Genomic DNA, 14,720 nt, shown 5'->3' with positions numbered 1-14,720 from the left:
AATCTCTCCAGTTGTACATGTACATATCTTTATAGAGCATATATTTTATTAAATGTTGATTTTTCAGTGCAAACCATGATAGGTTACTTATATAAGCCTTAAATATACTTTTGGATTGGATTGGATGTACCTTTATTCGTCTTGCAGTGGAAAAATTTACATTTAACAGCATATTTTATACAAAATATAGCACTGAAGCAACTCACGAACGAATTCAACTTACGAACGGATTCAACTTACGAACAAATTCAACTTATGAACAAATTCAATTTACGAACAAATGCTCAGAACGTATTTTGGGGAGTGACTGTAGTGACAATAAACATATTTGGGATTGCTTTAGCTCCATTTCAAGAGCCCGTGAAAGGCCGTTGAAAGGCTATTTGAAGTCGATTTAATGCCATACTCGATTTGTGTATATATTCATGTTTGTGTGATGTCTTTACTACATAGAGGATGAGCTGTGGCATGTGAGACAGTCACCTTTCCTGTCCTTTTAGTCAATATTACCAAATATTTCACATGCAATGTTTTCTACTATCTTTGTGACTGCTTTATTTCCTGCATATGATAGTTGTCCTTGTTAAGCGCTTTGTTACAGTTTCAGCTATTGTTAAAGCGCTATATAAGTCAATATGGATTGTATTGTATGCACTGTTAAACGAGCGACTCACATTTTCTGAGTGTTGTTTTGGTGGTCCAAGCATCTGGCGGGTTGATTTTGGTTTGTTTCAGAGTCGGCGTGATCGCTTTCCAGTGCCGGTTCGGCAGCTTGCGAAACTGGCGTGTCGCTGCGAGGAGCATTGTCACTCACTGAAATCGGGTCCTCGCTGAGGCCTCGGGTGAAGATGCCGTGTGTGGGAAAGGGGTGGCCAGGACGCACAGGCTTGGCTGTTCAAGATTGAAAGAAATATACAATAATTACCATCAATAAAATGAACACAGTACATCTGGTTCAAACAATGGCATCAGTGTGTCATCCACTTCAAGAAATAAATACCTTATTTTCCAGTGTATAAGGCGCACCCAAAAGCCTTGATTTTCTTCAAAAGATGACCCTGCGCCTGATACGCAGCTGCACCTTATATGTGAAGTCATTTTTGGAAACAATTGGAAACACAATTGGAAAACTATTTTTATTCATTGAAGGTGTGCCTTATACTCCAGTGTGCCTTACATATGGAAAAAGGTTGAAAATAAACCATTCGTTGGGGGTGCACCTTATACTCACGTGCGCCTTATACACCGGAATTTACAGTAATCTTGAGAGAAAATCTAGGGATCACATGCATTAAGAGTGCTTGTCCCTTCGCCTTATAGTGTATATGGAAAAAGGCTGAAAATACATCATTCATTGGGGGTGCACTTTATACTCCGGTGCGCCTCATAAACTACAAAATACGGTACATTACCTCAAATAAACAAAGATGTAAACCCTTAGCTGCCCCGAGCAATCTACACCGCAATGCAAAACCACGATTGTTTGATTTGAATTCTAAAAAGCACGTTTTGATGGGTGGCCATGTTGTCAGACCACCTGTGCTTTGTAGGAAATAAAATACGTGATGGATAAGATCTTAAAATAAACAACTCCGCACAAAGCGCAACAACAAAAAGCAATTTTGAGTTTTGGCCTCTTGGGAATCTTGAAAGTCAGAACACGAAGAGACACATTCACACACACATAGGGCAGCAGGAACATGTGAGATCTTTCTCACGCTGCAATTCAGGAGCAATTATCAGCTGTGAGGGTGATGACACACACAGACAGCAAGCATCACATGTGAAAAACTTGATAATTACTTGTCTTGTTCGATTATAATCTACATAGCAATTAGATGAAGCGCTCTGGATCCATTAAAAAAAAAGTGTATATTTATACTGCAACGTGCCTCTTTGTATAGCTTAGTATATTCCGTTGAGGCAGGCCTTATGTGCTCATGGTTTTGGGGCAATCAGGTTTGGAGAAAAAAAATGATAGTTGGCCCCCTTGTGTCTGAAAAGGGGGTCAAATTCTAAAATTGATGGGGCCGATTTGACTCAACATGCTACCTCATCTTACAAACTTAATTGGTTCCCAGAAAGCGTGAAAAAGTTCGTTTGCCAAACATTGATTTCCCATAAGAAACCATTAAAAATGAGAATAAGCCGTTCCCATATCCCCATAAAACATACATTTCTACTAAATAAGCCTTACAACTATACAAAATATACCTTATTTTATGTATAATAAATGTGCTATTGTATTGTAATTAAAGAAATAAACTGTACTGTATAATAAAGACGTTTTATTTACCTTTGTGATGGTCGTTGATGCAGTTGCCTCTTGATGATATCCGAGTGAAGTTGCCGTGCTTTGTCGGCGATAATACCCTCACTCACACGGTCCCCTGTTAGCTGCTTTTCGCTAATCCAAATCAACAGAAGTTTTTCAACCTCTTCTATTGTGTGAGACCGTTGCTTAGACAACACAGAAACACCCTTAGCCACGCGTAGCAATGGCATAGCATACCGGTACTGGAACACTAAGTCACACAAACCCACACCTCGTTCGTGTTTTTCGATGATCTCCTTCTTCTGCTCGACCGTAATTTTTTTTTGTGTCCACTTCGGCTTAACACTAGCCTGTGGTGGGGTCTTTTTCAAAAATACTCCACTCGATAACAAACCATGTCTGCACTAAAAGAAATCGGGTGTGGAAAACTAGTACGCCAGCCACCGTGGCGCTGTTCGACCGTGTGGTTTGGTGTTCATCCGCTGAAAATGAATATGCTCGCGAAATTAATGTTCATGAGGTGAAAGGTTTGTGATCTAAAGCGTTCTTAAGCCAAAGTATGACAGTACGATGTATATCTATTTAAACAATTTACTCTCCATTTTACCCCATCCAGTTGCAAAAACCCGTCTTGAAACGTAAAGTGGCGGCGTGGCACCGTACCTATATGTGCAGCATGATGGCGGCGGAAGGGATTCCTGGCCCTCATCATGACGTCCTTGATGCGCTCCACCTCCTGCTGATAGCACTGGCGATCTTTCAGTGCTCCATCTTTGGCCTCCTTCAGTGCGTCCTCCAGTGCCTTTACCCGCTCGGCAGTAGACCGAAGATGCTTTTCCAGCTTCGGGAGCTCACAACGGAGGTCGGCATTGTCACGTACTAACTGAAAAACAGAAAGGATAAAAAAAAAAATACTCGAACTAAAGTATCGTATTTTCCACACTATAAGGTGCAGCGAGAGCATTATACAGTGATACCTTGGCTTACGAACTTAATTGGTTCCCAGACAGAGTGTGTAAGGCGAAAAGTGTGTATCCCAAAAATCAATTTCAGATAGGAAACCATTAAAATGAGAATCATCCGTTCCCAGGTCCCCATAAAACATAATTTTCTATTTTCTAATTTTCTCAGCCTTAAAACTACATAAAATACACCTTATTTTATGTATAATAAATGTCCCCTGGTATTATAATTAAAGAAATAAACTGTACTCTATAATAAAGTCGTTTTATTGACCTTTGTGATGGTCATTGATGGCTTGATGGAATGGAGTGGCCGGTTTCATCAGCATTAATACTTGATGAGGAACGTAGCCTTATTCTTTCACCATCTTGAGGAATGATCCCTTGTAGGTGCTTTCTCTGTGATAATTTTATTTAGTTCCTCATCAATTGTGTTCTGTTGTGCTGGGTTGATAGCTTTTTGCATCAAGTGTACAGATGGCCTGTGCGGGTTGTTTGTGGCGCCTGATTGATGGGATATTTTAACCTTGCAGTCTACACTCTACCTTTGAACTATCAAAGTTGAAACTCGCTCACTGTCGTCTGCCTGTCTCTTTAATGTTTAAACCACCCCCTCCCCGACTGCTGCGTTCTTGACCAATCACGTGGCTTTAACCAAAGACTGGGGGCGGGGAATAGAGGACAAAAAGAGTCAGCTGCCATTTTGTCGTGTGAAGAATGCTCTTGTTCGTGAATGACACATCACTCATTGAGGCAGCTCTGTGTATGAAAAAAGTTCGTAAGCCAAGGAAAAAAAAAATCATAAATTTAACGTTCGTAAACTGAAAAGTTCGTAAGCCAAGGGGTTTGTAAACCGAGGTATCACTGTATATTCTGATGGAAGGGAATAGCCTGAGGGTGAAAACAAATTCTTCCTTTGATATTCCACAGAGAAGAAATTGTCTCCCGCCATGTTTTGCCTGTATGATGATGAATACATTTGTGGTCACTAAAATCCAAGTAACTAATTTCCGCTGTGCCGTTGGGTTTCCCTCAAGGCACTTTGCAGCTGCTGTTTATTTTTTGTAGTTTTTTTAATGGATTTATTTATTTAATTTCACAAGCAGATGCTTGTGTGGAGTCGCTGTGCATTGGTGATTGATGACCCTGAGAGAGGTTTTACCTGGGTGAGCGACAGCATGACAACTTTTCATTTATTTCCACTTTTTTTTCTTTCATCGCTTTCCTTCCAAAGAAACCATTACAGGCTTGAATGCAACATAAAGACTTCTCATTTTGAACAGATGACAGCGAATGACTTCTTTTGCTATTAGGTCTTGCTCGGTTGGCATTACCTGCTTGTGGACCTTCGTCAACTGGTCAAGGTTATTCTCCAGAAAGGAAATCTTTTGCTTCTGCGTGATGTACCCGCCGCTGCCGTCACGCTCCATCTCTGCGCTCTGGTAGTGAGAAACAGAAAACAAAGCCTTGATATTCAGTGAGCCAAAAGGAGGTTGGCGTCCATTTTTGAATCGCTTACTCAATATGTTTTAATCTTGAGCGTCAAGGGAGGGATAGAGGTTCAAAATTGGGTTTGAAACCTGGGTTAAAGGTCGTAGTTTGAGTTTTAAATCATGGTTTCAAGATGGATTTAAAATTTTGAACTTAGATATACAGACGCTCCCCAACTTACAAACAAGATACGTTCTGAACGGTCGTTCGTAAGGTGAATTTGTTCGTAAGTTGAATTTGTTCGTAAATTGCTTCAGTGTTATATTTTGTATGGAATAAGTCTTAAGTAAGTATGTTTAAGCTTTATCGAGGTATGTTTAAGGCTTATAGAGGTAAATTGGTTTGTACTGAAAAATAAATATTTAATAAAATGGGAGAGTCTGAATAGCATTTTACTCTGTTTAAAGTTTAACTGTTGACTTTTTCTGCATTCATTAATTTCTTAATCAGAAAAAAACCACTCTGCACAAACAAATCAGCTGTTGCAGCGTATCCAGAAAGTGTTTACAGCTCTTAACCTTTTCATATTTTATGTTGTTATCCAAACATAGACTGAATTCAGCTCACAATGAGAATGTCAGGACGTCTATCGACTTTCTTTTTTTTTCAGAACGGTTGTTCGTAAGGTGAATTCGTTCGTAAGTTGATTCTGTGCTATATTTTGTATAAGTACTGTATGTTTAAGGTTTATATAAGTATGTTTAAGGTTAGCGTGTACTGAAAGATAAACAGTTAATAAACTATATGCTCTATAAAGATATGTCCATGTACAACTGGAGAGATAAAAACGTTCGTATGTACCGTTGTTCGTAACTCGAATGTTCGTAAGTAGGGGAGCGTCTGTACTGATTCAATATTGTGTTTCAAGTTGTTTGAAGTCTCAATGTAGGTTTGTGTTTTTTTTTTGTTTAGCACGATCAAGACTCTAAAAATGGGAGTGAGGTCCTTCCTTTGTTTTTCTTCCTTCTCGCCTTCCCTTCACCTTCTTTCCTTGATCCTTCCGTCATTCGTCCTACGTTCCTTCTCATCTTATTTCTATCCTTCTTGCCTTTTATTCCATCTGTTTTATCGCCATTCCTTTCTTGCATCCGCTCTTTATTCAGAATTTCCATCTATCCTACCCTTCTATCATCCTTACACGTTCTCTACCAGAGAACAGAAGAAGAAAACTCCCAAAGGAAATTGTCTAGCATTTAACTTAATAACTCCACAAGAGACTTGAAACAGGAAATCGAAGTTACCGTGACAGAAGGAAAGCTTCTGAGCAATACAACTAACAACATCTGAATTGCGCTACTTACCCTTCTAACACGAGTTGTCAGGTCTTGGACAAAAAACTTGCGAAGATTGTGGAGGGTGCGTAGCTCGCGAGCCTGAAACAAGGGGCAGGAGTGAAGCGCAATTGGCAGCGAATGGTCAGTCCGTGTGGTGACCTACCACGGTCTCTTCCAGGCCCTTGAGGTCCTCCTTGGACTGCTCGTGTCTCTCGTGGAGAAATCTAAAGGTTACAAGGAAGAGGGAGGATTCATGGTCAACTTCCATTCGACTTAGCTTGTCTGGGCCTTTTTTTTTTAAAGAAATGAACACATCTGCCAGGTGACGCAACGTGATGAAAAGGTCAGTTTGGCTGCTGTGAAACGGATGAGGAAAATCCCAGACTTCACAAAGATGCAATATTAAGATAGATAGATAGATGACTGATTGCATGAGAGTGTTTTGAACACCAGTTGGTTCATTAGGTACACAAGGCATGTCCCATACAAAGGTTCTATCAAACTTACTGTTTATACAAGCGTTCGATCAGACTTAACAACTGTTTTTACTAGACTGGATGCATGTATGGATTGAATTGGATTGGATGTACCTTTATTCGTCTCGCAGTGAGGCTATTTACATTTCACAGCAGCAAAGTGATGAAAGGAAGAGGAAAGGAAAGAAAGAAGTTGAAATGGATGGACGGATGGATGGATTACAGCTAGATCACATAGTTGATTTTTGGATAAAAAAGACTGATTAATTATAGCATAGAGATAGGGAGATGAATCATCTAATGGCAACGATGTGGCATAAGATTGAACAGTCAGAGCATTTTTTACAGTCTCATGCAGTGTATTTTTTTATTATGATAAAGCAAGGGTGACAAACTATTTTTTTGACGCAGGCCACATTGTAGTAACAGTTTTATCTCTGGTCGTTATGAATTTCGGGAAGGCGCTAGTATTTTTAACTCATTCACTGCCAAACGTGCAAAAATGTGTCCACTCCAGTGCCAAGGTTTTCGTCATTGTCACTCAAATTCCAGGACCCACAGAATATTGACTTTTAGGACAACATAAACATTCAATTCAGCATAAGAAAACTTTGTCTCTCTTATTTCATCAGGAAAAAAAAGAATTAATTCCTAAATCGTATGTGTCTGGAGTTATATGAGCTTGAAATGAGGGTGACTGTCCAAAATACAATGCGATACATAAATATTGGTTTATATAGCGCTTAAACAACAGTTGAAGCTGGAACAAAGCGCTAACAAGGGAAAAAGGGACATGCTGGTCCCTTGTGGCAGGGAAAACATTGCCAGAGGTCTGACCAGCGCTAAATCGGCACCGTCGCAAGATAAACCAAAATCTGAACTAATTCGGGAATGGCGCTCTACGTCATATTTTTAATTCCCGAATACATTTGTGAATGGCAGTGAATGAGTTAATCCCCTCGACATATTACATATAGAGAGCACAACAAATTAATGAATAACTAGTTTTCAAATTTGAAGTCAAACATAATGACTGTTCATGTGGTTTACATGGGACAATTTGAAATTGTGATTCCGACTTTAGCAAGCATCATGAAATTTCACAAGTTTGATTTACTTTTGCGGGCCGAATAAAATGACATAGCGGGCCAGATTTGGCCCCCGGGCCTTGGCTTTGACACCAGTGCCTTAAAGGGTAAAAATGACGTGATAGACTAGCTTCTATCGCCATCCCAATAGAAAGACAGAAAATGATACAAGACCAAGATGGAGGATATGAAACAAAAGAGGCAGGGGGCCCTCAGGCTTTCCCACGTGGGCGAGAGTTTGAACGCCGGCCAAGAAAAGAAAGCGGCGACTCACGTCAGCTCCTCCAGCTGTCTGCTCTTTTGATGCTCTCGACCGCGGAGACGCTCAAAGTCGCTGAGTAGTTGCTCGAGCTCCAATTCTTGCTTCTGGTTCCAGCTGAATGGATGCGCAAATACACAAGGACATTTTATTCTACACATAAGAGAATATATATACTGTATATATACACTTGTGATACTGCTTTGCAAAAAGCTTTGAGGAAAATGAGTGAACATCAATATCCCTAAAATCTCAACAGTGAACGCTTGGTTGGCACGTAAATGACTTGGGAGTTGCTAAATAAACTAAGAAGCTTATAAAATATGCTAACATCATATTTTAAAATGAAATAACAGGTTCTTTGAACATGTCCATAATATGAAAGTAACAGATATAGATTTTTTTTGTCCACGTCCTATTCAAAAATTTTGATTGAACAAAAATAAAGGCTACAGTGAAACTTATCTATAATGAAACCTAAATGGGTGAGAATACCCCCGAGTGTGAAAAAAATGTTAATGGTTAAGCCATTGCCACTTTTCTGATCGCTGTACAAAAAAAACAAAACAAAAAAAATACAATTACTCAAAATAAGTGGATGCTCATACTTGTGCACGATTGGAATAAAACAATTAAAAGTCGTGAAAAAACACTTGCTGCAGACATGATTTCACTGTCAAGGAGTTTCACTGCACTGTTGAAAATGAAAATAAAACCTAAAATTAAATGAAATAAAACTCCATTAGGCACTGGAATGCTCTTTTTTTTTACATTGTAACTCATTCACTGCCATTCACAAATTTATTCGGGAATTGAAAATATGTCACAGAGCGCCATTCCCAAATTTGTTCACATTTAGTTTTTTTTATTGTTTGGGTGCTGAAAAAGCACTGGCCATGGCCTCTGGCAATGTTTTTTCCCTTCCACAAGGGACCAGCATATCCCTTTTTCCCCATGTTAGCGCTTTGTTCCAGCTTCAACTGTTGTTTAAGCGCTATATAAACCAATATATGTATCGCATTGTATTTTGGACAGCCGCCCTAATTTCAAACTCATATAACTCCAGACCCATATAATTTACGGATTAACTCTCTTTTTCTGATGAAAGAAGAGAGTCCAAGGTTTCTTACACTGCATTGAATCTTTATGTCATCCTAAATATTCAATATTCTGTGGGTCCTGGAATTCGAGTGACAATGACAAAAACCATGGCACTGGAGTGGACACATTTTTGCACGTCTGGCAGTGAATGAGTTAATGTAATTCAAAAAAACGATGCATGACTTAAATTACACACACATGCACATGTGGCTCATTCAATGGCCATGGGAAAATGCAGGTCCAAGAATGAGACCAATTATGACACCCCAGGGGGCCAGAAATGCATGACTGAAATGAGTTCCCAGTTGAAGATTGCTCCTCCCTCTTGTGGTTCTTCCATTTCTATCACACAAAGGCGATGAATGTCATGCATGTTGGAGGCACTGACTGAGTTAAGTCGTTGATGATCCTTTGCTGCTCATTGATCTTGTCGCGAAGGTGGCTAAGCTGATCGCTGTGCGCCGCGCGATGCGACTCCATCTGCTGCTCTAGGGCCTTCTAAGACAGGAAGAAAGAACAAAAACAATTAGTCCCCATTATCAATTGGCAGTTGGTTATTGTTTGTTTGAGTACATCAACAAGTTCATGAAGAGTTTTCGAGGTGATCAAATGAACTGATCCTCTCGGTAACAATCAATAATTGAATCACACTCCCCATTTGGTATACAACCTTCACAACGTGATTTTCAGTGCATTGCAGATTTTTTTTTCAAGGAAAAAAACACGGTGAGAATTAAAAAAAATGCCGAATGACTCAGAGGTTTGGACGGTGAAAAATGAGGGATTACTGTAATTGTATATTTTTAAACTGCATTTTGTACTGTGTACATTTCTTTTCAAGAAAACCACCACCACCTCTACAATAGTGCTACTATAGATCACAAATGTTTCCATTGTGTGACAAATAAAGATGTTCTTATTCTTATAAAAATAACGCATTCAATAGTGGTGGAACACATTCGGAATATTGAATTCCAAACAAAGCCCACGCAGTTGTCATAAGACAAAGCGCACACGCACGTAAACACTGGCAGTCTGCGGTTAGCTGATAGCACCGTGAAAAATGGCCGCTGCTTGAGGTTACTTTGTCTTGTTGTTGTCATGGTTACCTGGATGTCACGGCATCCCTGGACAGAGCTGTTCTGCTCGCTGGTCAACTGTGACACGGCTTCTATAAGACACAAACACGCACACACTTGCAAGTGTTGCATATTTTCATACATGCGTGCACACAATCGCTTGACTAGATTTGTGGTAGTTGACATTGCTTTAAATTTGAAAATTTCCACATTGTGGGACTAATAAAGGCTTTCTGATTCTCATTCTGCTTTGAGTGTGAATCTCCGCCTCTTTGAAGCCTGTAGCATTATCTTCATGATCCTGGGAGAGATTTAGGGATACACATATACGTTCACTAAGACAAAACACAGCTCTGTGTTTTATGGCTAAAAGAGGTCACAGTAAGCTGACTGACAAACATTTATACACACAAGAATATCTCCTAATATGTGGAGTTTTCTTTTATCCAACGTCAACCTCAATTTCTGAATGAAATGTTGTGTGGTCGAATAAGTTAGACAGTGACGGCTTACAAACGCTTTAACTCACAAACTTTTCGCCTTACAAACATTAAATTTGCGAGACTATAATCTTGGCGCATGAACTAATTTTCGGGGGACGAACCAAACCACACAGTGCCGCGGTGGCTGGCGGACTAGTTTTTGGCGGATGAACACCAAACCACACGGTCGAACAGCGCCACGGTGGCTGGTGGACTAGTTTTGCACACACACATTTAAGTGCAGACTTGGTTTGCTCTAGAGTGGAGTTCATTTGCTATTATGAGACCGAAAAAGACCTCACCACAGGCTAGTGTTTAGCCAAAGAGGACACAAAAGAAAATTACGGTCAAGCAGCAGAAGGAGATCATTGAGGTGTGCGTTTGTGTGACTTTGGCGTCCTCGTACCGGTATGCTAAATCGACCATTGCTACGTGTGGCTAAGGGTGTTTCTGTGTTGTCTAAGCAACGGTCTCAGGCAGTAGAAGAGGTTGAAAAACTTCTGTTGATTTGGATTAACAAAAAGCAGCTAGCAGGGGACCGTGTGAGTGAGGGTATTATCAGCGAGAAAGCACGGCAACTTCACTCGTATATCATCAAGAGGCAACTGCATCAACGACCATCACAAAGGTAAATAAAACGACTTTATTATACAGTACAGTTTATTTCTTTAATTACAATCCAATAGCACATTTATTATACATAAAATAAGGTATATTTTGCGTGGTTTTAAGGCTCATATAGTCGACAATTATGTTTTATGGGGACCTGGAAATGGATTATTCTCGTTTTTAATGGTTTCCTATGGGAAATGAATGTTTGGAAGACACACTTTTCGCCTTACACACACTTTCTGGGAATCAATTCTCCCTGGAGGTCTGCCTGAGCTGGATTGGCTCTTGACGCTTATTTATCACAAGTTAAATCTGCTCTTCCACTTAGCAGATATCGACAAGACCCTTCTTCTCCATAGAGGATGAATACGTCTTTGATTGCTGCTCTGTCGTTTTTTTTTAGCCATCAAGCAGATCCAGCAAGAAAGAAGAACGTGTAAACACAACACGGGTAAAATAAATGTTGATATGCCCTCGTGTTTAATGAGATTTGTCTTTTAGGAACTCATGAGTTGCAGTGCTGTGCTTTAAAAGGCACTTTTTATATCCTCTGGTATTTTGTATTCTGGTTGCCATCTATTGAACACGAGTCAGAGCTGTACTATAGAAAAGAAATGTAGCTTTAATAAGTATAATAAAGTCTCGTTTCCTTTCAAGATTGTTTAGCCTCTCCATTGCGCGACTGTCTGGGAAATTCCATTTGCTAGCATAACATTGTAGGATTCAAAATCCATCTTTGTCACCTGTCATACAACAAATTCCCATACCTCGAGCTTGGACTCGAGCCAGCTCCTGCGCTAGGGAGTCATAGCTTTCCTCCAGTTGTCTCCTCTCGTTTTCCACATCCTGAGCGTACTCGGTTAGCAAGTGGATCTTGGCGTCATGCTAGCAAGAAACGGAAAGAGAACAGGTAGAAAGTGTTTAGTTTGTGTGTGAGTACTGAATGTGAGTTTACTGAATAAAGTCATGAAAAGTCTTGTGTTTAGTAGACATACAACAGAGTGTACTTAAAACATCATGAAGACCTTTCGTCAATCTGCCATAAATTTCAGGAACAGAAACCACCAATAGCCTTGGACAAGCATTCGACAAAGCTAGCTTCTGACTTCTCGTCAATATGAGTTTAGATTTTACCAAAATATATACAGCAAGGGATTTTAAGAAGATTTTTTTATCTCACCAATTTTCAGGATAAAAATGACAAAATGATAATATCGCTGTTTTTGAAATCGACCTAACCCCTCACCTAGTAATTGAATAAGAAAATACATTTCAATAATATTTTTAAAAATATATTAACCCATTCATTTTCAATGTCCGAATTTATTCCGAATTTATTCTGAACGAAAATTTGTTCGGGTTTTGTCTTTTCATGCTTGGGTGCTGATAAAGCGTTGGTCAGACCTCTAGGAATGTTTTTCCCTCCCACAAGGGAAGCAGCATTTGCCTTTTGTACATTTCAAACTCAGATAACCCCAAACCCATATAACTTAGGAATTAACTTTTTTTTTCTTATGAAAGAAGAGAGTCTAAGGCAGGGGTGTCAAAGTCATTTTTTGCCGCGGGCCACATTGTAGTTATGGTTTCCTCTCGAGGGCCGTTATGAACTTGGGGAACCCATTAGAATGTTTAAATCCCTTCAAATATTACATATAGAGCACACAGCAAATTAATGAATAACTCGTTTTCAAATCTGAAGTCAAGAATAATGACTTTTATTGTGGTTGACATCCAAAAATATGAAATTTTGGCTCAGATTTTAGCAATCATCATGGAATTTAACAAGTTTGATTTGCTTCCGCGGGCCGAAAAGAATGTGGCGGGCCGGATTTAGCCCGCGGGCCTTGACTTTGACACCTGTGGTCTAAGGTAACTTACGCTGCATTGAATGTTTATGTAGTCCTAAAACTACTAATATTCTGCAATTTGAGGCAGAATGACAAAAGCCCTGGCACTGGAGTGGATACATTTGTGTACATTGTCTGGCAGTAAATAATTTTAGTCAACTGATTTTAAGGTGGAAAAAGTAATTTCAACAAACATTATAGATCAGATTGAAGAATAGAGGCTTTGTCCAAAGTATTCTCACCTGTTTACTGTACAGCGCTTATGAAATTGATTAGACCAGCCATTTTAAGGAGACAATCCCGGAGTGTTCTATTGTGGACTATTTCTATTTCAGTAAGCACAAAATGGTTTATCATTTTGAACATTAAGTAGGGATAAAAGTGTCCAAGAAATGTATATTTTTCATGACATGAAATACACCTCAGAGTTCGCTAATGAGCCCAACAGGGTATGCACAGCGCAGTGCCATAATGATCATGCTATTTACTCAATTGCAGAGAGTACAAAAAGACGCATTTGGACGCATTTATCTGAGTTGAAGTGTCCAAACGCTTGAGGATAATGTAGCTGGCAATACACGGAAAAGTGGCCATTGTTGGAGTGCGGGCCAGGATTATTGTAACTTGCAAATGCACTCCAATTACTGATTGTGACTATCACAAACGCTTTTTGCTTCGAGACACTTGCTCTTGTGACAATGCAAATATCTGTTATGCCTCCACTGTCATTCATCAGCGACTTTTCCCGTGTTCGCCACTTTTCAGGATTTTGGCCCTGCATCATGGCGGATGTATGCTTGCTGCTTGATGGATCACTGATTGCTGCTTGAAACATGGACACAATGATGTTATGTTCGTCCATTCTGCTGAGAGGTGCATAAACCATTAAATATGGAAACTGGTGCATGTGCATGTTTGTTCACTTCGCCGGATGGCGTGGGTTGCCAATGCCCATGGCGAGCCAAACATTTACATAAGCCCTCCCTCAACCATTGCCATCGACAAGGTATTTACTGTCACTACAACTGATCGATCACTACTTTCACTGCATGTGAAGTTATAATAGAATTGATAACACAAATATATACAGTATATCCCAAATTTAAATACAGGGATACCTCTGCTTACGAACTCAATTGGTTCCCAGAAAGTGTGTCAAAGGCGAAAAGTTCATCTGCCAAACATTTATTTTCCATAAGAAACCATTCAAAATGAAAATAATCCGTTCCCATGGTCCCCATAAAACATAAATTTCTACTAAATAAGCCTTAAAACTACACAAAATATACCTTATTTTATGTATAATAAATGTGCTATCGTATTGTAATTGAATAAATAAACTGTATTGTATAATAAAGTTGTGTTATTTACCTTTGTGATGGTCATTGATGTAGTTGCCTCTTGATGATATCCGAGTGATATCCGACACAGAAACACCCTTAGCCACACGTAACAATGGTCGACTTAGCATACTTGTACTGGGACGCTAAGTCACACAAACGCACACCTCGTTCGTGTTTTTCAATGATCTCCTTTTTTTGCTCACGTTCTTTTGTCTCCTCTTCGGCTTAACACTAGCCTGTGGTGGGGTCTTTTTCAGTCCCATAATAGCAAAAGTACCCCACTCGATAGCAAACCTCGTCTACACTCAAAGAAAGTGGGTGGGGAAAACTAGTCCGCCAGGCACCCTGGCGCTGTGTGGTTTGGTTCGTCCGTCGAAAACTAGTTTGTATGCAAAGATTATATTTTTGCGAATTTAATGTTCGTAAGACGA

The 14,720-nt window shown here is 39.6% G+C and overlaps 1 protein-coding gene across 2 annotated transcripts in view; it reads right to left on the bottom strand.

Annotated features, from left to right (window-relative positions):
• Positions 1-14,720, bottom strand: part of kif5ab (kinesin family member 5A, b) — a 66,120-nt gene that overhangs the window by 6,305 nt on the left and 45,095 nt on the right. For both annotated transcript variants that reach the window (XR_016116588.1, XM_089009724.1), the window contains exons 17-25: positions 11,867-11,984; positions 10,036-10,097; positions 9,315-9,424; positions 7,841-7,942; positions 6,166-6,226; positions 6,030-6,101; positions 4,572-4,676; positions 2,939-3,158; positions 675-891 (exon numbers count right to left, since the gene is read on the bottom strand). Coding sequence is in view for 1 of the 2 variants with exons in the window: in XM_089009724.1 (XP_088865850.1) it covers positions 675-891; positions 2,939-3,158; positions 4,572-4,676; positions 6,030-6,101; positions 6,166-6,226; positions 7,841-7,942; positions 9,315-9,424; positions 10,036-10,097; positions 11,867-11,984 (1,067 nt within the window). In the remaining variant the exon portion in view is untranslated. The remainder of the gene's footprint in view (positions 1-674; positions 892-2,938; positions 3,159-4,571; positions 4,677-6,029; positions 6,102-6,165; positions 6,227-7,840; positions 7,943-9,314; positions 9,425-10,035; positions 10,098-11,866; positions 11,985-14,720) is intronic.

This window comes from Hippocampus bargibanti, linkage group LG12, assembly GCF_051943395.1.
Source record: "Hippocampus bargibanti isolate YZ-2025 linkage group LG12, ASM5194339v1, whole genome shotgun sequence".
In the NCBI taxonomy this organism is placed as follows: Eukaryota; Metazoa; Chordata; class Actinopteri; order Syngnathiformes; family Syngnathidae; genus Hippocampus; species Hippocampus bargibanti.
This window is presented reverse-complemented; position numbering and strand designations above follow the sequence as displayed.